Source organism: Oncorhynchus gorbuscha, linkage group LG04 (assembly GCF_021184085.1).
Source record: "Oncorhynchus gorbuscha isolate QuinsamMale2020 ecotype Even-year linkage group LG04, OgorEven_v1.0, whole genome shotgun sequence".
In the NCBI taxonomy this organism is placed as follows: domain Eukaryota; kingdom Metazoa; phylum Chordata; class Actinopteri; order Salmoniformes; family Salmonidae; genus Oncorhynchus; species Oncorhynchus gorbuscha.
The window spans coordinates 32988894-33013402 of NC_060176.1; the positions used below are offsets into that span (position 1 = coordinate 32988894).

Here is a 24509-nt window from a genome sequence, read left to right on the forward strand (position 1 = left end):
CTGTGAAGAGACAGCGAATAGGCTACAGAATTCAGGACATGGGTAGGCTATTTAGGTTATTTAGGCTGTTTGATATTGACAGAATACATGTGTTTATGTTTTTATGCCCATGAAGTCCAATATTATCAAACTTATTTCAACTAATCTCCAGTTCCATCTGAGATGGATTCAATATGCCTAATCAAAATAGCCTTCCTATATCTAAACGTGGAAATCCAAAAGCATGAATGAAGAAAATACTTTTCCCATGTTGAAAGTAATGCCTAGGGAAAATTATAGCCTAGGCAACACCACCAATAAGAGCAAGCACTCAAATCGTGTATTGTGTCATATGACTGCAGAGCTTGTTCATTGAAACAAATTAGCACTTTCAAGTATACACGTTTTCAAGAAATACTATAAATATGGGGAGGCTGTGTGTGGGCAATTGTAACAGAGGGCAATTATAACACCTTGCATTTCTCCAATCGGAAACGAGATGATGACACAGGACATGCCCATTTAGGTTCTCTCCCTGCTTGAAACGTCACAGACAAGTATCTCACTATTTGCACGTTTAATTGACAGTTTTTCTTTTATTGAGTGAAAATCGATTTTTCAACTGGCGGTATTTTTCTTATACTGTCTTTAGCATTAATGTCCAATCATTCAAAATAGCATAATTTTCATCACTATGTTGGCTATATAATTTAGTCGTCCTAAATATTAAGCAGTTACACATTTCTCAAAACACTTATAGGCCTGCTTGGGTGTAGAATAAGTTGAAATAAAGAGACTAACTCCCATCTGAATATACGTCCATATTAATTAATTATATACTCAGCAACCCGTGACCTTAGAGCCAAGATCAGGAGACACTTGGGGCATGGGGAGAGGTTGTTGAATTCTTTATCGGACTTCTGTCAAAGACAGCCGTCCATTTGTCTTGCATTCATCAGGCGAATTAATTAACAAGAAATGTAAACGTTTTAATTGAATGTCAAACAGAATACACTATGCAAATGAGAGCACAACAATTTAAGTAGGCTATAGCCTGCTTTCAAATCAAGGTTACATAAATATATAAATAATATTTTCTATAGGCCTATGTCTAAATAATTAGCTTTTGTCATAGAACATGATTAATTTTGGCAGTTAATTTATTGATCCGAGCCCCTACTCCAATGTGCTTTACTTTAGGAAGCATTAATCAATGAATGAAAACACCAATGCTCTCCTTGTGTAGGCTACGCTTTCCTCTAGAAACGACGTTGTAGCTTAATTAAAAATCCAAGCATAGGACAATATCAATGATTTGATCATGCTTATAGCAAACAACAACAACAGGCCTACATAATAACCATTGAATAGGCTTATAACATGTGTTCATTATTATTATTTATAATTATTATAGTAATTATGATTATTATTATGAATAATATGAATAATATCCCTTTAATCATGCAATACGTCATTAATAATATTTTGAATGGCTGTTAGATGTATTGATAGGTTTGAGTGCTTCAGTGAGCTTGAGAGGGCTTATTAGCTCCAAAACCTGATTGATGCATAAATAACTGACTTGTTCCCATGTTGTAAAGTTGAGTTTGATGATTGGAGGTGAGGTAAATAGGCCTACTGGTGTGCAAAAATAAGGGGTTGAGGTTCGAATCAGTTTTTGTGTGTATAGCCTACATGAGCTAGGCTATTCGTCCCTCAAGAAATCCCTCAATCAGTCCGTTTGGAGGGCTGTGTTATTTTTCACATTCTTTTACAGTGAAATTGCGCTTTTGTAGACAAGAGTTCATTTTCAGACGATTATGTTGGTGTTTTTCTTCGTTATCAATCTACAGAGGGCTCGAGATGACAAATGGCCTTGTCAAAATCACGCCAGTCAAAACATTTTACCACCCCTCTGGAAGGAATTGTGTAAAATGCCCTACATTTAGATAGGCTATACAGACACTGTACAAACAGTAATAACTTTCTCAAGCTCATGTGAAACGGTGGGAAACACGGGCTGGATAACAAGTTAAAGGAACAATACCATGAGGCAGTCTACATTATCTTGAGGTGCACCTATTTATTGAATCAGTCGGCAAATGTCATGAAAAGGGGAAAGGTGTATTGGAATACATATGCTTAAGTAGCCCTTGCACACCTTGAACCCCAATGAAATTAAAACTTTCAAAACATGATTAACATACGTTCGTATTCATCATTAGCATAATACGTGTGTTCCTTATTCATGTGGTTGAAAATAAATCAAAAGGTGCATAACTGCATGCCTCAGATCATAAGTTAAATACGCACCCTAATAGGCTATATATGCTAATACTGTTGGTCATGGGCGTTATCTATTTGAATTTCTAATTTAACTAAAAACTGTCCCACTTTCAACTCTTTCAAGCCTAAAATCCAAGAATAGTTTTGGCAAAGAGATGCGGCAATACAATTTCGGTCCAGTGTGAACTTTTTCGTCCCCTGTGTTTTATGCTGTCGTAAAACCCACGTGCAGTTGCTCTGATCCTGCGAGTGCTCAGAGAGGGGGCAAGAGCGGGAGGAGATAATATTGTACTTCAGACATAGAGCTTGAAACATACGCCGCGTATCCGAAGTCATACTATTATGGTGTAAGAGTCTGGGAAATACTATTGGAATCACCTTCGAGGATCAATCCCCTTTTTCACGCAACAGAGTAAGTCTTGTTAGGTCGATGCTCCCACTTGCCATTTCGTTGAAAAGAACATTGCTCGTAAACTCTGAAAAGTAGCAGACTGTCTACCATTGCCTTAGCGCAAGGATGAGTAGCCTATGTGATGGGAGGTTCACAGACCTGAAAGGCTAATGAGGTTGACTTCCATTTACATTTTAGTGTTTGTACTGGTAAAATGCTTTTGGTCAGGTCAACTCGCTGTGTTAATTTATTTTACTATCAAAATTGATTACGTATGTTCATGCAATGTGTAAACTGTGCGTAAACTGTGCGTAAAGTGCGATTGTTAGATACTTTGCTTGATTTACATATGTTGTATTGTGTAATAATTCACTTATTTCAAAGCAACATAATTTGAATGCTCAACTTGTCTCTTTCAAGTAGACTAAGTTAGGCCTACTGCTTACTGTCTCCTCTAGCTCCTGTTTGAGATGTTAAAACCCGGTGACCCTAGCGGATCTGCTTTCTTGAAAGTGGACCCGACGTACATGCAACACTGGCAGCAGCTCTTCCCTCAAAGCCAGTTGAAGAATGGAGGCATTACGCAGCTGCAGCCGCCGGACAGAGTAGCTGTTCCGGTGGAAAGTCTCCGTCAGCGGCCGAACCTGATCTCCTCCACATCATCATCGTCGGCTTTAACACCTTCCTCCACATCTTCATCGACTCCATCCGTTTCATCATTGGCAGGTTTATCTCAACTATCTGTGCCACAAATTGCACTTTTTGGACAAACTCTCTCTTCTGACATTGTCTCGTCAGACAACACCAACCTCCAAGCGAAAGAACTTTGTATATCCTCCAGCTTTAAGAATGACAAAGGGTCCAGATTTAAACTGACCTCCGATGAGTTAGACTACTACCTCTACGGACAGCAGAGAATGGAGATTATCCCATTGAACAATCACACCGGCGACCACAACAATCGTATGTATGAATTCCACGGCACATACAATTCCAGTGGAAATATTGTTTTCCCTTTATTTAAAGGGGGCATTATTTAACGAGCCTATCCAGCTGTTAACAGGTTACCGCATTTTAGGCATATAAGAAAATGTGATTTGACTTTATGATCTCAATTGAACAAAACACGTCAATAATTTAAATCTCGCTCCTCCCCATCACTCATAATCAGGCTTTATGGGCTAATATAAACTATGCTAGGCCTAGACGAGGCTTTCTATTGCCTTGTCCTCGAGCACACCAAACTTCTGTTCTGCCCCATGAAAGCCATGCTTCTCAGCATTGACCATCAGCAGGTGCCCCGCGCGTGTATGGGTTGTATTGGTCAATTGGGCGTATGCATGGTTCACTAACTCTGATCATCTATATTCACACCAATTTATGTATATCCTATACCACTGATGAACAAATATAGTATTTTTCATGTGTTCAACTGCAGCACAACTTGCAAGGGCGGCAAATGTAATAGCTATAGCCCATTTACAACCGTTGATATAGGCTTTAACAATAGACCACATGTCCTTATTTGCCTATAATTACAATTTATAGACAGTTAAAGGGATTCCACAGATAATCATATTCTGATAAATATAATAAATAAGAAATAACACTGAGCTCGTCATTGATAGGCTAATATTAGGCCTTTAGGCAAAGTTTTTTTTTTAAATCAATGAAAGCTTTTATCAATTTGTTTTCTTATTAGTGCCCAATAAAACAATCATTTTCTCTTTTCATTTTGTTCAAATAAACAACATCACATTATGTATATGTATTATTCAATTGATTTTGACATCAGAAATTCAGTCTGCGTTCTTCATCGGTCTTTTATTTTATTTTTTGCTTGAAGAATTTTTGCTTTTACATTATCGGATGGAAATAGACGTCGAGGACAACCCTCTCTATATTAAAGCGAAGTTTGAAATGGTGGTGTTTATTTAAGGTGATAAAACGGCCCATCAGCAGTAATCTCCATCGATATGTGCCACAAGGAGATGAGGGATGGGGGGACAAGCCACAATTAATTGCTGTATAGTTTTGTAGAAGAGAGTGGACTGAGTGTGGATCAGAGATCGATCTTTTCCATCGGCCGCTATTCATCATCCGAACATGGTATATGGAAGTCTCCCGGGGACAGCGAGACTGCTTTATCTACATTCGGTATTCTCTCCCCCATATTTCAAACCAATGCAATGTCGGTAATTTATAAAATAGCTGAAGTGTGTATTACACAAGGAAACATACCATTTCATTTACTTCATAATTTGTGTAATTACACCGACATCCAGATAGGTTTTAATGCGTAGGCCCTACTTGAGTTTAGGCTATGTGTAACCTGCTATTAGGCTAAACTGTTTTTCTAGCTCAGAAGCCCTAACATAGGACTTTTGGGGGTACTTGACACTTGAAGCCGATTATATTAATCAGTCAAAAAGGTGTTGGTTTGTCCTTAGGCCATTTCTCCAAATATTTCGTCAGTGTTGAAATTAAACTTTTTTACCGCATGACCTATGAAGCATGTTGCTTGTGCTGTTCAGGTATTTGAATGACTGTAACATATAGGCAAGTAGCCTACATTTTTAAAACTTTATTAATTAAATGAAATTCATTACGCATTGCATGGGGGACAATCTGGGAGTAGCCTACGATTCCAGTTTACTCCATTAATGTTTGTAAAACAGCCCCAATTTATCGCCAACATTAACATATCAACAACATGACAACATCGGTGGGATATGTATGGTCTCGACTTGAGTTGCACACCTCTTTCAGTTCCAAAATGAATCCCCCCAGTACCATGACTCATGCCGCTATGACAGCAATAAGCAAGGCCACACCATAGTCGCACACTATTCTTAAATTGATTTAGACATAGCTTTTTTCTTCATCTGGTGACAGAAGGTGCAATGTTTTTCAATCCCTCTGTAAACCCAATTAGGCATGTATTTAACATAATTAAGTTTGGTTATGCATAAACATTATTGTGGCCTCTTAAATGAGCAATATAATCAAATTATAATTTTCAAACAATGCAGATGATTTGCATGAAAATGTTTTCAAAACATGTCACAAAACACTTATGTTGAATGATTGCTTAAAAATGTGTGTACATCCCTCCTTTCCTCCTGACCAATGACTATATATATATATATATATATATATATCAAAATGCAAATAAGTTATACTTATTACACATATATTTTTTCCCTGGTCAAAGTGTTAGTACATGTGATAGTAACCCATGTGTACCATGTGAGTTGAGTTGCTGGTAAACCCCCTCTACCTGCTGTGCCCTGCAGGGTGTGACATGTGTGCAGATAACCGTAACGGAGAGTGCCCCATGCACGGGCCCCTGCACTCGCTGCGGCGCTTGGTGGGGACAAGCAGTGCAGCGCCGGCCGTGCCGCCCCCAGATGTCCCTGACTGGCTGCGGGACCTGCCCCGTGAGGTGTGCCTCTGCACCAGCACTGTGCCCGGCCTTGGCTACGGCATCTGTGCTGCCCAGCGTATCCCACAGGGCACCTGGATCGGCCCCTTTGCGGGAGTCCCCCTCCTCCTGGATAAGTTGCAGTCAGGAGGGGTGCGGAACACAAGGCACTTATGGGAGGTAAGTTCATGGTTCATGATGATGAAATTAAAATTGTGTAACATCACTCCAGGTACTGTAACAGTACAGATTACCATGATTGGGTTGTGAAGTTGTGGACACATCCACTGGGTTTTTGTCTTTAAAGTGTGGCCCCATGATATGGGTACTAGAAATGACCCTGAAGTGTTTCAGTATAGGAATAATGTCATGATGTAAGTGCTGCATACACTGATTGAAAGTGATTCAATATGTATACAGTTCAAGGGAAAATTCAATGTCCTGTATACTGTAAGTATGAATACCTGCATTAGCATTTGGCGGTATGCTAATGATTTGAATCGGTTTTGTGTGGCAAGTGAAATTGATAGATAACTCCCATGAGGTAGTGGTGATAAAGGTCACTGTTTCCTCAGCTGACCAATGATCATTCTCACCCGTTAACCACATCAACGGATATTTGAGGCTAATAATTCAGAGCACTGGAGCAGGCCACGATACAGTGTCCTGACAAAAGAGGTGCCTTTTAAACTAACTGACGCAAATTTGTTTTTTCCCCCCCTAACATGAAAATTATAAAGAAATGTAGTGTGATGTTTTTGAATGGCATTTGGTTTGAATGGTGTTCTATCAGTTTGTCGCTTAAATCAATAGTTGATTTATCGCTGCCAATTTTTACTGCATTAAATGGTATATATATATATATATATATATATACACACACTACCGTTCAAAAGTTTGGGGTCACTTAGAAATGTCCTTGTTTTTGAAAGAGGCCCCGGTGCACAACTGAGCAAGAGGACAAGTACATTAGAGTGTCTAGTTTGAGAAACAGACGCCTCATAAGTTCTCAACTGGCAGCTTCATTAAATAGTATCCGCAAAACACCAGTCTCAACATAAACAGTGAAGAGGCTACTCTGGGATGCTGGCCTTCTAGGCAGAGTTGCAAAGAAAAAGCGATATCTCAGACATGCCAATAAAAATAAAATATTAAGGTGGGCAAAAGAACACAGACACTGGATAGAGGAACTCTAGAAGGCCAGCATCCCGGAGTCGCCTCTTCAGTGTTGACATTGAGACTGGTGTTTTGCGGGTACAATTTAATGAAGCTGCCAGTTGAGGACTTGTGAGGTGTCTGTTTCTCAAACTGGGCACTCTAATGTACTTGTCCTGTTGCTCAGTTGTGCACTGTGGCCTCCCACTTCTCTTTCTATTCTGGTTAGTGCCAGTTTGCACTATTCTGTGAAGGGAGAAGTACACAGCATTGTACGAGCTCTTCAGTTTCTTGGCAATTTCTCGCATGGAATAGCCTTCATTTCTCAGAACAAGAATCAATTGACAAGTTTCAGAAGGAAGGTCTTTGTTTCTGGCCATTTTGAGCCTGTAATCAAACCCACAAATGCTGATGCTCCAGATACTCAACTAGTATAATGAAGACCAGGTTTATTGCTTCTTTAATCACAACAACAAGTTTTTAGCTGTGCTAACATATTTGCAATGTGGTTTTATAATGATCAATCAGCCTTTTAAAGTTACAAACTCGGATTAGCTAACACAACGTGCCATTGGAACACAGGAGTGATGGTTGCAGAAAATGGGCCTCTGTATGCCTATGTAGATATTCCATTAAAAATCAGCCGTTTCCAGCTACAGTAGTCATTTACAACACTAACAATGTCTTCACTGTATTTCTGATAAATTTGATGTTATTTTAATGGACAAAAAAATGTGATTTTCTTTCAAAAACAAGGACATTTCTAAGTAACCCCAAACTTTTGAACGGTAGTGTATGTAGTGTATATCTGTGCAGAAATATGATCTCAAGAAACAGTCTTCGGAGTTCACATATGATGTGGGGGGTGTATAATTAAAGAACATTGTGGTATTTGGCCGTTATGGCTCTTCACCCACAAACTGGCTGTTGTAAAGGCCCCTGAGGCAGGATAGAACACTATTACTGCTTATATATGTATTGTGTGACAGAGCTTTAAACACTGGCTCTGCCAGAGAGGACTGTAAAAATTCCAATAGATTAAACAGATCTGAGGTGGGTGGAGGGAGGGAAAACTCAGAAAGAGAATCCAATATTCCAATCCACCCTCGGCTGCAGGGCCTCTGTCTTCACGAAACGCAGTAAGTGTTAAACTCTCCAATCATTATTGATAAAAAGAAAAACAGGCACCGATATACTCTCCTCAATACCTGCTCCGTGTTGTCTACTCTACACTTTTCAAGTGTCCAGTCAAGCCACTTGATGCCAATGTCCAATAAGCATATTCTTCTCTGCAATAAAAAGGTATAGCATGGATTTTAGAACTATTCTCTGGAAGTCTGCCGCAATTACTTTGGGGAAGATGGGATTCATCTTTTTTTCTAGACCCAGACTTAGCCTATTCATAAACTTAAAAGCATTGTCGATGGAGAATCTCCAATGAACATGTTTTTCGGTCTGGGAATAGAAAAGCAGCCCTGTAAATTCTGGAGGGTGATGTCATCATGAGTTGGAATATGGCAGGATTAAGGTCACTTATGAACTAATTATTATGTTGTATCATCTATAGGTTCAGCTATATGTTCAGGGTACCCTACACAGCCCAGATTGAAATACAGCATTTGGGCTGTTCAATTAATAGGGCCATACAGTTTTAACATAGGCTTAACTTTGCAGGCGGTTTTTGTTTATATTTTAATGGATGTCATGTAAACAAATATCTATATATGATTGAGAGGTATGCATAATAACAACAACGATGTTGCCGCTGTTTATTTGTTTGGTTCTGTGGAAAATGTAGGCCCACCTTGGCCATAGATTCTGTGGTCGACACATAGTGATTGTGGTTGTGCACCATTCCTATTAGACACTCAGGAATCGAGTGACCTAATTTGACGGAACAGTAAGTTCCGGACAGACTGCCGGCATTTGACTTTCCCACAGTGTTCCCACTGGACGCGTAGCATGGTCTTGTGTTAAGACTGTCCACTCTGACGCTGGAATGTCCAGGGTTCAAGAAGGTCCCATGTGCTTGCCATAGAACATAAAGAAATAACATCTCATAACGGGATAAGAATGAAGGGATATAACTTATGCAACAACAACTACAGTATAGCCATACACAAGCCATCTCCTCAAAAGGAGAAAAGAATGTGAAGAATATTGTGTATTGAGATTAAAATGAATCACCGTAGACGTGATTTAATGTGGCAAACATATTATAACAAAACGGTCACATGTGTTGGCAATGTAGAGGACACGAGATCAAGTACCAGTAAGGACTTGTGAGTGAGGAAGCTATACTGCTAAGTAACTCAGTGGTGTTTGTTACAGTGGTGCCATGACCACAGTTGTGCTCACCTCAATGGCTGGGGTCACTGTGGTGTGAGTTTAGAGGGGGGAGTGTAACAGAGGTACGTTTGTGCCTTAAACTCACTCTACTGCTTGAAAGGTTGCCAATGGTGCTGCCAGATGAGTGCCTTGTCAGTGGTGCAACTGGTTACTACATTGTCAAGCAGCGTGTTCTTGTGTGTTGGCCAGGCAGAGGACACAAGATCAAGTACCAGTAAGGACTTGTGAGCAAGGAAGTTGTACTGCTAAGTAGCACAGTGGTGTGGCCCATGGCTGGGCCTTTTAGTTGCCTATCTTCATGAGACTCCGATTTAGTAGACTTATATGACATCATTCCTTGAAACTGCACCAGCGGGTGTTCTTGGGGAATAATATGCTGCTTAGGCCACAGGCCAGGATAATTATTTGTATTTTGCATGAGCCAGTGTGGAGGTGACATGTTTATCATTGGTTCACTGACTCAGAAAGCTACATAATTTGTAATTTAAGTTATTTTATGGTCCATTTCCCCTCTGATTCCTGGCCTCCTTTGTGTGAGAAAGCATATCTACACTCTTTGAAAAAAGGGTTCCAAACGGGTTCTTTGGCATTCCCCACAGGTAGAAACCTTTTGGGTTTCATGTAGAACCCTCTGTCTATTATCCAAACATTGTCTGATTGAATGATAATTATGCCCTGATTTATGCCCTGATTTATTTTATAGTTGTAAAATGTGAGTGCTGAAACAGTTTCAAGTGAGCATTTTTATGTTTTTTTTATGTTTTTAGTCTGTATGTCATACAGCAGACAATTTTTCTTGGTTGGGTTTTTAAAGGTCCAGTGTAGCTGTTTTTCTCTCAATATCAAATCATTTCTAGGTAACAATTAAGTATCTTACTGTGTCAATTCAAATTGTCAAAAAGAAACAAGAATAGCTTCTAAGCAAAGAGCAATTCCTCAAGCAAGAATAGCTCGTACTGTATAGGAGGGGGAGGGGGAAACTGAAAACTAGCTGTTAATTGCAGAGAGGTTTGGAAATCTCTTTCTTATTGGTCTATTAACTCATTTAAATTTGGTGATGTCACCAGGCAGGCCAAAACTCAATCCCACCAAAACAGTCTGACATTCCATGCAGTCTTTTCAAACAATTTTGACACTAAATGGACATTATCATAATTTTCACAATTTCATAGTATTATTCCCACTTCATAGTGTGGAAATATATATAAAACACAAGAAATGTCACATTTCTGACTGCACTGGGACTTTAATGATTTATTAAAAAATTAAGATTAAAATCACTTTATTGGTCAATTGCCCACTTGAGCCAACTGAAATGTATGGTTTCCTAATCCAACATTTAAAAACTGTTTCACCATAAAGTTGGTCAAATTCAAACATTTTCATACTTATCTGTTACATCATACCATACTATAGCAGGTAGCTGACTTGATGTCAGTGTTTTGCTTCACTTTTACAGTGTATGTATCAGTGGAGACTGGTGGGAGGAGATATAGGAGGATGGGCTCATTGTAATTGCTGGAATGGAATTAATGAAACATAGTTCTACCTGTATTTGATACTGTTACATTGATTCCATTCCAGCCTTTACAATGAGCACATCCTCCAATAGCTCCTCCCACCAGCCTCCTCTGGTATATATATGAGCTATACAGTGCCTTCAGAAAGTATTCAGTCCCCTTGACTTTTTCCACATTTTGTTACGTTACAGCCTTGATTCAATTGTTTTTTTTTACTTCATCAATCTACACACAATACCCCATAATGACAAAGCAAAAATAGTTTTTTAGAAATGTTCGCTAATTTATTACAAATAAAAAGTGGAATTGGAATCTGGTACTGTGTGTATTTTTTATGAAGAATAATGAAAAAGTGAAATGTAAGGTCCCTCAGTCGACTAGTGAATTTCAACCACAAAGACCAGGGAGCTTTTCCAATGCCTCGTGAGGCGTACATTACTGATCAATTAGAATGAATACAATCAGTAGTTTGGTATTCTATAGGTAGTCAATGTATGGCATTGTTTCAATCTGTGTCTGTCCTCTGATCACATTCAGGGCAATGAGCTGGAATAACAAGTAGTGGAGATTAAGAGAACTGATAAATTACTGAACTTACATTGATTTGCTGTAAAAGTGGACCAACAGTCATTGATTGCGTCTCAGCACCAGTTTTCCACTTCTTTTGGAAAAGGCCTGTGCTTTAGGTAGATTATGGAAGGTTTTGAGGAAAGGTAAACAGATCCACTGCACTCACCTTCAGTAAACCTAACATTTTAAATTATAATCATACAGTATCACTGAGAAGACTGCTTTTACTTAGCCAGTGTGAAAGCCATGTAACAACTTAGGTTCAAATAATATTTGCCATCACCAAGAGAGAGCAAGATGCATGAAAAAATATCTAAAGCCTAATCACTGATAGCCCTATATGAAACATTAAAACTAATTATCATGTAATGTCCAAAGCCATTTATATTCCACTGCACTTACAGTCTCAACCAGGCAAGTAAGGCGTTGATATATTTTTTTGTGTGACATTTTAAAGCTGCCACAATATGTGTATTGTACTGTAGCTACCTACCTCTGCGGAATCTATTTGTGGCATATGTTAATTGTGAAAGTCACCCCGAAAAGTCCTTAACCCTAATTCAACAGGCGTTTTCTCTGGGTGAGGGCATGATGACATATTTCAGTTGTGTCTGCCTTTATACCTCTGCCATTAATTACATTGAGTGAGCTTAAAGAGATCTCCCGGGAACTTTTGTATACTTTTTTGCCAGTAGTTCTAAAATTAGCCCCCATGATCCAAAAGTGGTCCCCGAAAATTGCGTACTATATGCACCACGTGCTTACTCGCTCTCTCTCGCTGCTCTGTGTACATGTGCATGGAGTTTCCATTGAGCCGTTAGGCCTGCCCTGCAACCTCATTGGATAATGCTGGGCAGGCCTGGGCCAGCCTTCTTTTTTCACTGTGCAACCTCATTGGACCTGAAAAAACAAATGTCATGCATGTAGCTCTCTCACGCACTCACTCACTCCCTCAAGCCAGCCATAGAGGAAGGTTACTTCAGTCATAATTGTGCGAAAAAACTTGGATGCTATTGATACTTATGATGTCAGGCCCAAGAAGAGAAAACTAGATCTAGATGTTGAATGGCAGGGCCGCTCATGAAAGACAAAGGCAGAAGGCAAAATAATAGATATTGGATGCTTTTCCGAGATGGCCTCAAGGAAGAGAAACACTGTTGCCTCATCCAGTGTTGGACATCCATAAAAGTAATCTTCGGGCGAAAGGTAAGAGACTAAGCTTTAGCATTAGAAACCATGTTGATATTTTATTCAGTTAGAAGCCTATTTTGAGTGTTTATGTAAAGAGGAACTATTCTGTGTCTCAGTTAACTAGGCTAGCCAAGAGTCTCTCTGTGTCATAGTATACATTAAAAGGTATCGTAGCAAGCTAGCTAGCTAACATGGTAAATGCATATTAGGGAACATCATACTGTCTGTCTAGCCAACTAAAACACATTTCAAAACATGAAATCACTCTACTAATGTATGTTGTGTATTTTTGTAGATGCATAGAATCTCTTGTTGACTGGCTAGAAGGGTGGACATTGTTGTTGTTTGTAACTACCAGTGTCTAGCTAGCAGGCTAAGTGGCTCGGCTATGTTTACAACTGGTTATCTGTAACTATATGAAACAGTATATTTCGGTGCTAGCTATATTGTTATTATTAGGCTATACGATAAAGAATGATAGAGGTCTCTAGTGGCCAAAAGGCTGTTTTAGCATGGGCAGCGCCATTGATGGCTTCCACCATTTTTAATGTAATCAACTGGGTGGGGTTTCCAACTTCATTGGCTGAACCCTCCTGATGACTCATGTCCATCCGGGTCATCAGGAGGGATCTGCCAATAGTGAAGACGAAAATATACTTCTTAAAAATGGAGATTCCCTCAATGGCACAGCCCTGTCAGAGACTCTATAATGGTACAAATACAAAGATGAGTCCTCTATCATTCTCCATGGGGAATACCTAGTACCTTTTTCACTCTCTGCAGCTCGATTTCATATTTTGATCCGCTGCCCAGTTGAAGCCAAGCCCCTGATGCAGTGTCAGTGTGTTAGTTTGACTTTTTAGTATCCTTTGTAAGTAATGTGGTCATTTTCCAGACAAGAATTACTGATAGAAGAACAAGGAATAGCAGAGCTGGTTTCAGACATGCCAGATGATCAAATATGCAAGACGCTCTTGGCGACAGGTAAGGTTTGATTTGGACTAGCTGTCATTTGTTGATGGAATGTTTCCCATGTTATTTGTGTCATATATGATAAGATTTACAAGCCTAGCTTCATCATGTTCTGGCCATTTAACCTGTTGTGTTTTCGATTTGAAGAATGAGCAAGATGAGTATTGCTGATGAGGATGATGGCAGTTTGAATGAGGATGAGATCAATGACATTCACAACAGCATGTAAATATAACTGTGCTCTGTTCCCTGTAATGTAGCTACAGTTTTGTGTAAAACTAGAATACTGTGAGAATCATCACATAAGCATGCATGTAGGTCATGTGATGATTTGGCATCAACACTCTTATGGTCTGTAAGGAATATGTCTATCTGGTTTCTGCCCTGTGGAATAAGAAGTAGGATGGCGGCTAGGACGATGGTTCCAGCAGTTTACAAACAATAGGTCTGACCCATCAGGGAGTGTACCAGTTAGACCAAACATGATGTTTGTAAATGGCTGGAACCATCTCCCTAGACGGCCTGTTATTCCATACCGAGAATTTGCAGTTGTACATATTACAATACAGTGTAGCCTATTGTCAGCTGATGCAAAGCCGCTTTTAAATAATAGCTGTCTCTAATTGAGTTTATGTGATGACTCATCATCGATTCTGTAGAAGTGACAGCAGTGTAGCGTTTACTTGACTCATCTATGTTTTCACCATTGTGTGGTTTTAAAGTGACTGATCATATCACAAAAACGTCAAATCCACTAACACACTCATAGCCAAATCTACTTAAGGTTTCACATGAGCAAAGGACCAGGTTTGAGAACAAAACCATAATATCTGCATGTTTACATGTTGTTAAACCAGGTGCACAGCTTTATGTTCATGGCTGTTACTGTGTGCAAATTCCCACTCTTAGTGTCATAACGTTTTGAAAGGCTCTGCACAAATGAATGTATTTTGTTTGACATGTAACCCATTTCTGTATGCTAAAGACTTTTTGTATGTGCAGGAGATGGACATCAGCAGGCCCACATCCACCATACCTTGACCTTCCTGTGGCCTTGGCAATCCCCTTACCACACTGGAGTTGCAATAACCAAGCAAGAAACATATTACTATTCACCCAGACTACTACTGTCCTTTTTCTGGAACTTTATTTTCAAAAAACAACCAGTGGACTTCTGAACTTTACACATAACTAATAAATTCACACATAAACAAATGTCAACATGGATTTTCATAAGACACCTAGACCTACCTATAAAGCTATGGCTGCAGTAAGCTCTAATAACCTTGTCAATTATTTATACACATTTTTAAAGGCCAATCATATGATTATGGCTTGCTTCCGATAAGAAAACACACAACACATATTATTCTTATACAATTCCTGTGTTTCTTACGTATGTGACAATATATACTGCCACCGTGTAGTTCTGTATTTTGTGTATGAATGTGGCCTACTTCATATAAGACATATAGTCCACTTATATTAGTTACATGTTTCCGCAGTACCCATATAAGAATACTTTTGATTCATAGAGACCCTTTCGAAAGTACCATACGTGGCACAGTTATACAGGTGTAATAGGATGGGCTATTGTGCTAGAAAATGTTTAATAGGTTACTGGAATTATATTGAATATTGTTTATTCATGATATCAAATATCCCTGCATTAGAGAGTGGGAAAGAGAGTTATGTTCAGAAGTGATGCATTTTTATAATGAATTAGTCCTATGAAATATCCATTGACATTTTGCATGCTGAGCGCTATTGCAAATGCACCTCGTACCTCGTATAATTTGCTCCCTCATTCTCGGCCCTAGAGCATCTATTCCAGCCCTCGCTGCTCGACTTGGACCCTGGGCAGCTCGAGCCTGGCCCTGGGGTACACGCACCTTGTACAACCTGTCCTTGTCCTCCTCTCATCTGTGGACCATGTCCTCTTCCTCGGCTAGTCTGATGACGAGCAACACATTGTATAGATTGCTTGTCAATATGGGAAGCTTCTAATAGTCTTGTGGTTTTTAGATTTCATATGTTAATGGTAAGTAATAAAAAGTAAGTACTGAAGTTATGAATGGGTACTGCTAATCCTGTAGCTTTATTAGTATTACATTTTCATTAGCTACATATCCACTATGTGGAGTACTGTGAAGTATAGCTAGCGATAGCCAGAGCCTTTTATTTCCTGTTTCAAAATACATGGCTCAATATATGGCTCTAGCTGTAACTAACAAACTAGCCTAGCTCGACTAACAACCGGCGATGTTGTCATAAAATACATCAGTTTGTAAATCTGTGTTCATAAAAACACTGTCTAGTCTATAGCTTGTATACCTTGCCTCTTCAGCTGACATGGTGAAAATATTTACACAATCCATGCGACAACTCTGTTAGCTAACTACTGTCTGCCTCTCGTCAATGTGCATCTTGCTAACTGTCACTCAAATGGCAAGGGGCTGAAGCTCATTGGCTAGGGGGCTGGCCCCCGTGTGCCAAGCTTGCATTATGTCACCAAAATCTGTGTAGATTGCCTGAATAGGGACAATGGTGCCACACAGCTTCCAGAAAACAGTCGCTTTCAAATACATTGACACATCCAGCGCAAAGTGGGAGTTAAAAAAAATACTGACAAATTCGCCAAAGTTCCGGAACGTCTCTTTAATCGTTGCTGTCACTAACACTGGCTCCAGAAAAGTTTATTTAGCTGTATCATCATCCTTTGGTAATAATGCTAAATGGTAATTATTGCTAACTGGTAATTATTGAATGAGTGGTTTGGCCTTGAACTGCACACAATACAATGAACTGAATCTGAGCATGTTCACTTTAGGTGTGTTCACACCATTGAACCGATACAGTGCGGCTCGAGTATCTCATTTGAAGAATCCATCATATGGAGCATAACTGATCCACGTAACCCATTTACATGCCAGCATCGCTTGGGACATGGCCGTTAAGTGTTTTCGGCAGATAAGACGGTGGTGGTGGTGGTGGTGGTGGGTAATCCTGCCTGCTTGGGGTCTGTGCTATCCCTGAGTGGGCCGGGTGGGACTCTCCCCAGCTCCCAGCCTCCGTCTAATGGCTTCGGAGGCTGATTTACTTGATGTAATAAGGCCAGGAGGTCAAACGACTATCAGGCAGCCTTTGGGGTTGCTCCTCCAGCCAGGCATCAACACACAGCTGTTCCAGGACGATTTACAGCCCGGACAGTGACAGGGCCCAATCAGCGCGCCGTAAATGTCGGCCCAGGGAGATTGAGCAGTAACTAAAGCAGTGACAGGACACTGGAAGACAGATCAATGGCTGAGGGGCTACTGAGAACTAACTGTAAGCCATAGCACCTTCTTACCAGACCCAGGAAAGGAAACATGAGGACCATAAATGGGTGTTATATGTTCTTGGATAAGTTTTTGATATCTGACACGTTATTGGATTTCTGACTTCCTCTTCTTAACATTTACTGTATGTAATTTCCCCTCCTCAATGCTCAAGTACTACTAGAGTATAGTACTTCTAGTTACAAAGAAATCATTATTATGTTTTCTTTTATGTAGTTAAAATCAGTTCTGTGTGGCGCCAGGAGAATTCAACATTTACTGATACGGGTCATTCCACTAAATGAGTGCCTTTTGATATTTTAAGTAGAAATGGAGAATTTAATCAATTAGATTTTGAATATGAAAAAAGGCTTTCTAAAGTGCCAAAATTCTTCGTTTTGACATGTCCCTCCACTAACCCTGTGTCACTTCTAGGAAGATTTTAACCCACTTCGTCCCTAAACTTCTCTAGGTTTCACCATCATTGACAACCCCTAGTTATTTTGTTGATTTGACAAAGTCATTTCTGAAGATTCTTTTTTATATAATTTCATTAGTGATTCATTTTACGTCTGTCCCTAATTTTAAGGTCAACCCTGTTATGTGAACTGAACTCACTTTTTAATATTGAGAAACTATTCCTTTTTAAATATTATTTTCAAAAGAAACATTTGATCTAATAGTCAATTCATATAGTAAAAGCACGTCAATCCTGTTACCCATAGATAGACAGGCTAGAAATGTTTCAACAATTAAATGTTTTTGTGAAGCTTGTATTCAATTGCCACTCCCTGTTGCACAAAACAACCTTCTATCCCCCTGTCACAAGGGAATTTATGTCTGATTTAAGAAGAAATCGCCAACCCTGTTACTTAATTTGGAACTAAATAGGCAATTTCTATAGTCATTTTTAGATACCATGAAGATGTTTTTGTTATATTTGAGTTTTATTGTAATTCTGACATTGTTATACCAACACAGGACATATTATGGTATTGACATGGCAAGTTTGAAAATAAAAGAGAGCCGCACACTCTCGGAGCTCAGATGCAAAAATGTAAATATCAACGTTTCGACAAACAATGGCAAAGTCACAATGATCACAAGAATGGCTTCAGATGTCAGGGGGTGACCTTGATAATTTATTGTTAAAACGAGAGGCTGCCTGGATCTTTAACTTAAAGACCCTTGCGCCCTTCAGTCTCTACGTAGGCTTTCATCTGAAGCCATTCTTGTGATTATTGTGACTTTGCCATTGTAATTGTTTGTAAGCTTGTGTGGTCAAATGAATTTATGATCGTATGCTATCCATTTGTTGATGCTTGCTGTTCTTTGTATGACATTTTAATATTTGATAATTAGCCAATGATATTAGGCCACTCTTGGCCATGATTACAGACACCTGTGTCTTCTGACACTACATAAACGAGTCATCCCGCAGTGTTTGTGATTATACCCTGATGAAGACAGCTTGGCTGTCGAAACGTTGGTAATTAAATTTTTGCATCTGAGCTCCTAGAGTGTGCGGATCTCTTTTATTTTCAAGTTTTCTACTACGCTAGCCAGCACCTCGCCTAAATAGGTGTGCGTTTCTTTTTCTTCTAGATTGACATGGCAAGACCTGGCAGTTATTGTCTGTCTCTTCATCATGGTGTAGGTAATGATTTGTTTGTTATCTAAACACAGTTGACAGATGGGTGTGAATAGGGTTGCACATTTTGGGGAATATACAGAGGTGGAAACATTCCGTGGGAATTAACAGGAATATATGGGAATTAATGGGTATTTTTGCAAATTAATATTATTCACATTTAAATGTAGATGTTTTTTGCATTGGATATTTTTACCATATAATATGGAGACAGAAACATAAACCTTTCACTTTATCATAAGTAGACCTAATCGCAAATTAAATTCAAAAAACAATTTAGTTACAAATTGAACTTTTAATTAAATGAGTTGACTCTTCACATGGGATGATTTCACTGAACAACAAAAGAAAGGGAATATTGAATGATCCCCAATGATCCATCACATCTCCCAAAAACATTTTTCAACATCTGTAAAATAGTCTAGAATAGTCTAGAAACTAAAGCTTTGGTTGTCTTCCGCTCAGGCTTCCATCTCTTTTCCTTGGACTTCCTCAATGTCCACCTCTTGAACATCAGACTCTGAGAACATCAGACTGGGTCCCCATCTTCACTGTCGCTTTCCAAGCTTGTTGAGGATGACTCGTTGTCAGGCTCAAATTTGCCCGGATGGTCACCAATTTTTCAACCCTTGTATTGGTCAGCCTGTTGCGTGCTTTGGTGTGTGTGTTCCCAAACAAGGAAGGTAACAGGAGAAAGAGCCTCAGAACCACAAAGTCCCTCCCACCAGGTGGCTCATGAGATGTTGGCACTGCCATATTGCTATCCGTCCCAAAGCCCTTGCTTGGAAGTGTACTTTGCCAGACTGCCAAGAACCTTGCTCTCATCCAGGCCAAGGTGGCGAGACACAGTAGTGATGACACCATAGGCCTTGTTGATCTCTGCACCAGACAGGATGCTCTTGCCAGCATACTTGGGGTCCAACATGTACGCTGCGGCATGTATGGGCTTCAGGCAGAAGTCTTCATGCTTTTTGATCTATTTCAGAACTGCAGTTTCCTCTGCTTGGAGCAACAGTGAAGTGGGCAGGGCAGTACGAATTTCTTCTCTTACATCTGCAAGCAGAGTCTGAACATCAGACAAGATGCCATTTTCTCCCTCAATCTGTGCAATGGCTACTGCTATAGGTTTCAGGAGTTTCAGACTGCTTACCACTCTCTCCCAGAATACATTGTCCAGGAGGATCCTCTTGATGGGACTGTCCATATCGGCAGACTGAGATATGTTCATTTCTTGGAGAGACTCCTTCCACTCCAGGAGATTGTCAAACATGATGACAACACCACCCCAACGTGTGTTGCTGGGCAGCTTCAATGTGGTGCTCTTAATCTCCTCCCGATGCTTGGTGAGGTAGATTGCTGCTATAACTTGATGACCTTCACATACCTAACCATTTCCTTTGCTCTCTTGTAGAGTGTATCCATTGTTTTCAGTGATATGATGTCCTTGAGGAGCATATTCAATGCATGAGCAGCACAGCTATTGGGTGTGATGTGAGGGTAGGACTCCTCCACTTTAGACCAAGCAGCCTTTATGTTCGCAGCATTGTCTGTCACCAGTGCAAATACCGTCTGTGGTCCAAGGTCAGTGATGAATGCCTGCAGTTCATCTGCAATGTAGAGGCCGGTGTGTCTGTCCCTGTGTCTGTGCTCTTGTAGAATACTGGTTGAGGGTTGTAGATTATGTAGTTAATTATTCCTTGCCCACGTACATTCAACCACCCATCAGAGATGATTGCAATACAGTGCTTTCTCTATGATTTGTTTGACCTTCACTTGAACTCTGTTAAACTCTGCATCCAGCAAATTAGTAGATAAAGCATGTCTGGTTGGAGGGGTGTATGCTGGGCAATGAACATTCAGTATTATCTTCTGATACACATTGCCTGTGAGCAGCTCAAGCAAGACATTCATCAGCATTTCTCTGACTACATTCCTCCATTGAGTCAAAAAAACATTTGATTCCATGAGGACCATGAGCTGTTGCTATCGATAAGGTGTCTGATTCATCATTTTCACCTCAAATAGAAGTAGGGGGACTTCTGTCAGAGGTTGCTTGTTGTGAGCACTGAGGGAACTTTATGCGCTTGGCCAGATGATTCTGGATCTTTGTTGCATTCTTCACATATGATTTGGCACAGTATTTGCAAATGTACACAGCTTTTCCTTCTACATTAGCTGCAATGAAATGTCTCCACATATCCGATAGTGCACGTGGCATTTCCTGTAAAGATTATAAATAAAAAGTAAAACAAATAAAAATACAATTGCATGTACAGATAAATAGTTAAACAGTTAGATTAAACAACTCCTTTGTAAGATACATATTTTAAAATTAAACATGTATGGAAACAGGTGAATGAACATTCCTCAGTTAGCAGCCTCAAGCAAGCTAATACCCACATGGTAGCAAAAACTAACTAGCAGAAATTGTTAACAAGTTAGAAATGATTTAAACACATTTTGCTGTAGGGTATTATTTACTAGTTAACAAAAAATGATGTCATATAAAATATATTCACCCCACTCAGTATTGTAATCAAAACTTACCAGAAAGCATGTAGTCCTTGGCTAAGAAAGTGTAGTCGTGTGGGCTCAATAGCATCTCATTAGTGTGCAAGATCTTGAGAATCAGCTGTACATATGATGGAAGAGTGCACTGTACATGTGATGGAAGAATGCACTGTGAATTCAGAGGGTTGCAATTCCATTGAATTGGGGATTGTTTAACCAAAATATGCCACAAAACCTAGAATTTCCTTATGTGTATCCCACAAAAACGTTCACTGTTATTAGCTACCTTTTCTGATGAATTTAACAAAAATTCTGAGGTTTAACTTCCCATGGAAAATTTCCGGAATATTTCTGACCCTTTGCAACCCTAGGTGTGAATATCAAAAGAAGAAAAAGCTCTTCTGCTCAATTTTATGATTTATCTTTATTTCTCTATTTGCTCAGCACATCAGTAAAATCCCAATCCCACAACAACACATACAAACAACTCCCTTTGCTTTCAGAGCATCAGCAGTTACTGTAAAGTGGCCTTTAAAATGCTGTATACAGAGATTTATAAATTTGGCAATTTCCTTGATTATCGCAATCATTTACAAAATTGATTGCTCCAGTGAGCTATAGACAGATTTCAGCAATGCTATTGACAGGGTTCACCTCCGTAATAAACAGGCCGCTCCTCAATAAAGTGAGATGTCACTACGACCAGGGCTTGTTTAGCATGCAGAGAGAACTGAAGGTCACGTATGCAGGGAAATGCATAATAATGGAGGGGCTGAACTGTTGACATTGATAGCATACAGAGGGTAAGTCATATGCTGTGGTGTTTATTGGACATGATGGGAAGAAATACAACAGGGTGTGCATATGTGTGTGTGTTGTGCTGTCAGATCCTGTCGGGAGAAAAATACACAACACGGGAGAGACACAGCACTGCTCGAGATGCTAAATGCTGTTTTCACTGACGTTGAGTTTGCAGACGCACACTTTGCCTTTGCTTTGCATTTGTAACCCTCTGTGTAGACTAGAGTACAATGAGGGCTATTAATCAGTGTGTGTTTTCTGGGCTGCCCTGTTGTATGTGGGTCGTTCAATTCGGTGCCTTTTGAGAAGTGACTTGGTCAAAAACAAACATTTGATTTCACCTAATTTTACTGCGTTACAGTTCATATCAGGAAATCAGTCAATTTAAATCAGTTTTAAGATACCTTAAATAAAAAAAGTAGGGGCATGGATCAGAAAACCAGTCAGTATCTGGTGTGACCCCCATTTGCCTCATCTCCTTCGCATAGAGTTGATCAGGCTATTGATTGTGGCCTGTGGAATGCTGTCCCACTCCTCTTCAATTGCTGTGCAAAGTTGCTGGATATTGGCAGGAACTGGAACACGCTGCCGTACACATCGACCCAGAGCATCCCAAACTGTGCAATAAGTGTCATGTCTGGTGAGCAAGCCATGGAAGAACTGGGACATTTTCAGCTTCCAGGAATTGCGTACAGATCCTTGCATCATGGGGCTGTGCATTATCATGCTGAAACATGAGTTGATGGCGGCAGATGAATGGCACGACAATTGGCCTCAGGATCTCATCACGGTATCTCTGTGCATTCAAATTGCCATCAATAAAATGCAATTGTGTTTGTTGTTCATAGATATGCCTGCCCATATCATAACCCAAATGCCACCATGGGGCACTCTGTTCACAGTGTTGACATCAGCAAACCGCTTGCCCACACAACACCATACACATGGTCTGCAGTTGTGAGGCCGGTTGGACGTACTGACAAATTCTCTCAAACAACGTTGAAGGCAGTTCATGGTAGAGAAATTAATGCATTTGGCAAACAGCTCTGGTGGACATTCCCGCAGTCAGCATGCCAATTGCACACTCCCTCAACTTGAGACATCTGTGGCATTGTGTTGATGTTCCCAGCACAAGGTGCACCTGTGTAATGATCATGCTGTTTAATCAGCCTCTTGATATGCCACCCTGTCAGGTGAATGGATAGTCTTAGCAAAGGAGAAATGGTCACTAACAGAGATGTAAACAAATGTGTGCACAAAATTTGAGCGATATAAGCTTTTTGTGCGTATGGAACATTTCTGGGATCTTTTATTTCAGCTCATGAAACCTGGGACCAACACTTTACATGTTGAATTTGTATTTTTGTTCAATGTAGATAATGTTCAATGTTTCTTTAGGAAAAACAAGGAAGGGTTTTGTAAGCGGTGCGTAACTGGCAGCGGGGAAGTCAGGTGCAGGAGAGCAGAAATGGGTAACAGCCCTTTAATGATGCAAAAACAAACGGCACCCAGAACAGCAACATACGGGTTGTAACAACCCGTCGCCAACCAGTCAGAAATGCACAAAACACTTACAACAAACAATTCCACACACAGACATGGGGGGAACAGAGGGTTATATACACGTCAAATAATGAGGGAATGTAAACCAGGTGTGTGGGAAAACAAGACAAATAGAAAATGAAAGGTGGATCGGCACAATTTATTCAGAAAATATCAAAGAGATGCTTAAGGAACTCACTTTGTGGAATGACCCATATTACACTATGTGGAGGAGATTGGGGCCTAATACGTATCGTAGGGATCAGTGGCTTCGCAAATGTGTCCCAATGTACATTAGAAGTTCATAAAGCATTCAAAAAGCGCCATAAACCCTGCTTAATGCAGGCTGTTATGCATTTCCAATGTATCGTGCATAAATACTGTGTTATGTCAAATCCAAAGTCACATGAAGGCCATAAAAAAATATCATGCAGCATTTTGGGATAACGTTATGCATATGTTGCCAATCATTACACCTTCATCTGACATGCGATGATTTTTTTTTTAGTCCAGGCACAGAAAAATTTGGGTAATTATTTATGCTGACAGTACTCCATGTGTGTGTTATCGGCCTAATATAACAAGTTGGAACAACATGACTCGAGACTCGGCAAAGCTGTTAGATTCATTTGTATTCCTTCCTTCTATTTTCTCAAAAGGAGTGAAAAACGATTCCACTCCAAAATATATTTGGATACTGCAAAGGAAACACAAAAAAATATCAACATAAATATCACATCTGTAAACATCACTTGCTGTTGTCCAGCTGGACAGACGAAAAGGAGAAGAAAAAAAAGGAAAAAAAACTTAACAGTGAGAATATTTCTCACTTAGAAAGACGGACAATGAC

The 24509-nt window shown here is 39.8% G+C and overlaps 1 protein-coding gene and 1 long non-coding RNA gene across 3 annotated transcripts in view; both read left to right on the forward strand.

Moving 5' to 3' along the window:
• The first annotated feature begins 2540 nt into the window (after nt 1-2540).
• Nucleotides 2541-24509, forward strand: part of prdm6 (PR domain containing 6) — a 47569-nt gene continuing 25600 nt past the window's right edge. For both annotated transcript variants that reach the window (XM_046346524.1, XM_046346525.1), the window contains exons 1-3: nt 2541-2677; nt 3115-3619; nt 5953-6260. In XM_046346524.1, the coding sequence (XP_046202480.1) occupies nt 3127-3619; nt 5953-6260 (801 nt within the window). In that variant the 5' untranslated portion in view covers nt 2541-2677; nt 3115-3126. The remainder of the gene's footprint in view (nt 2678-3114; nt 3620-5952; nt 6261-24509) is intronic.
• Nucleotides 12639-15833, forward strand: LOC124033970. The gene is made up of 3 exons (XR_006838480.1): nt 12639-12880; nt 13761-13849; nt 14840-15833. It is a non-coding gene; the product is annotated as an uncharacterized LOC124033970 (long non-coding RNA).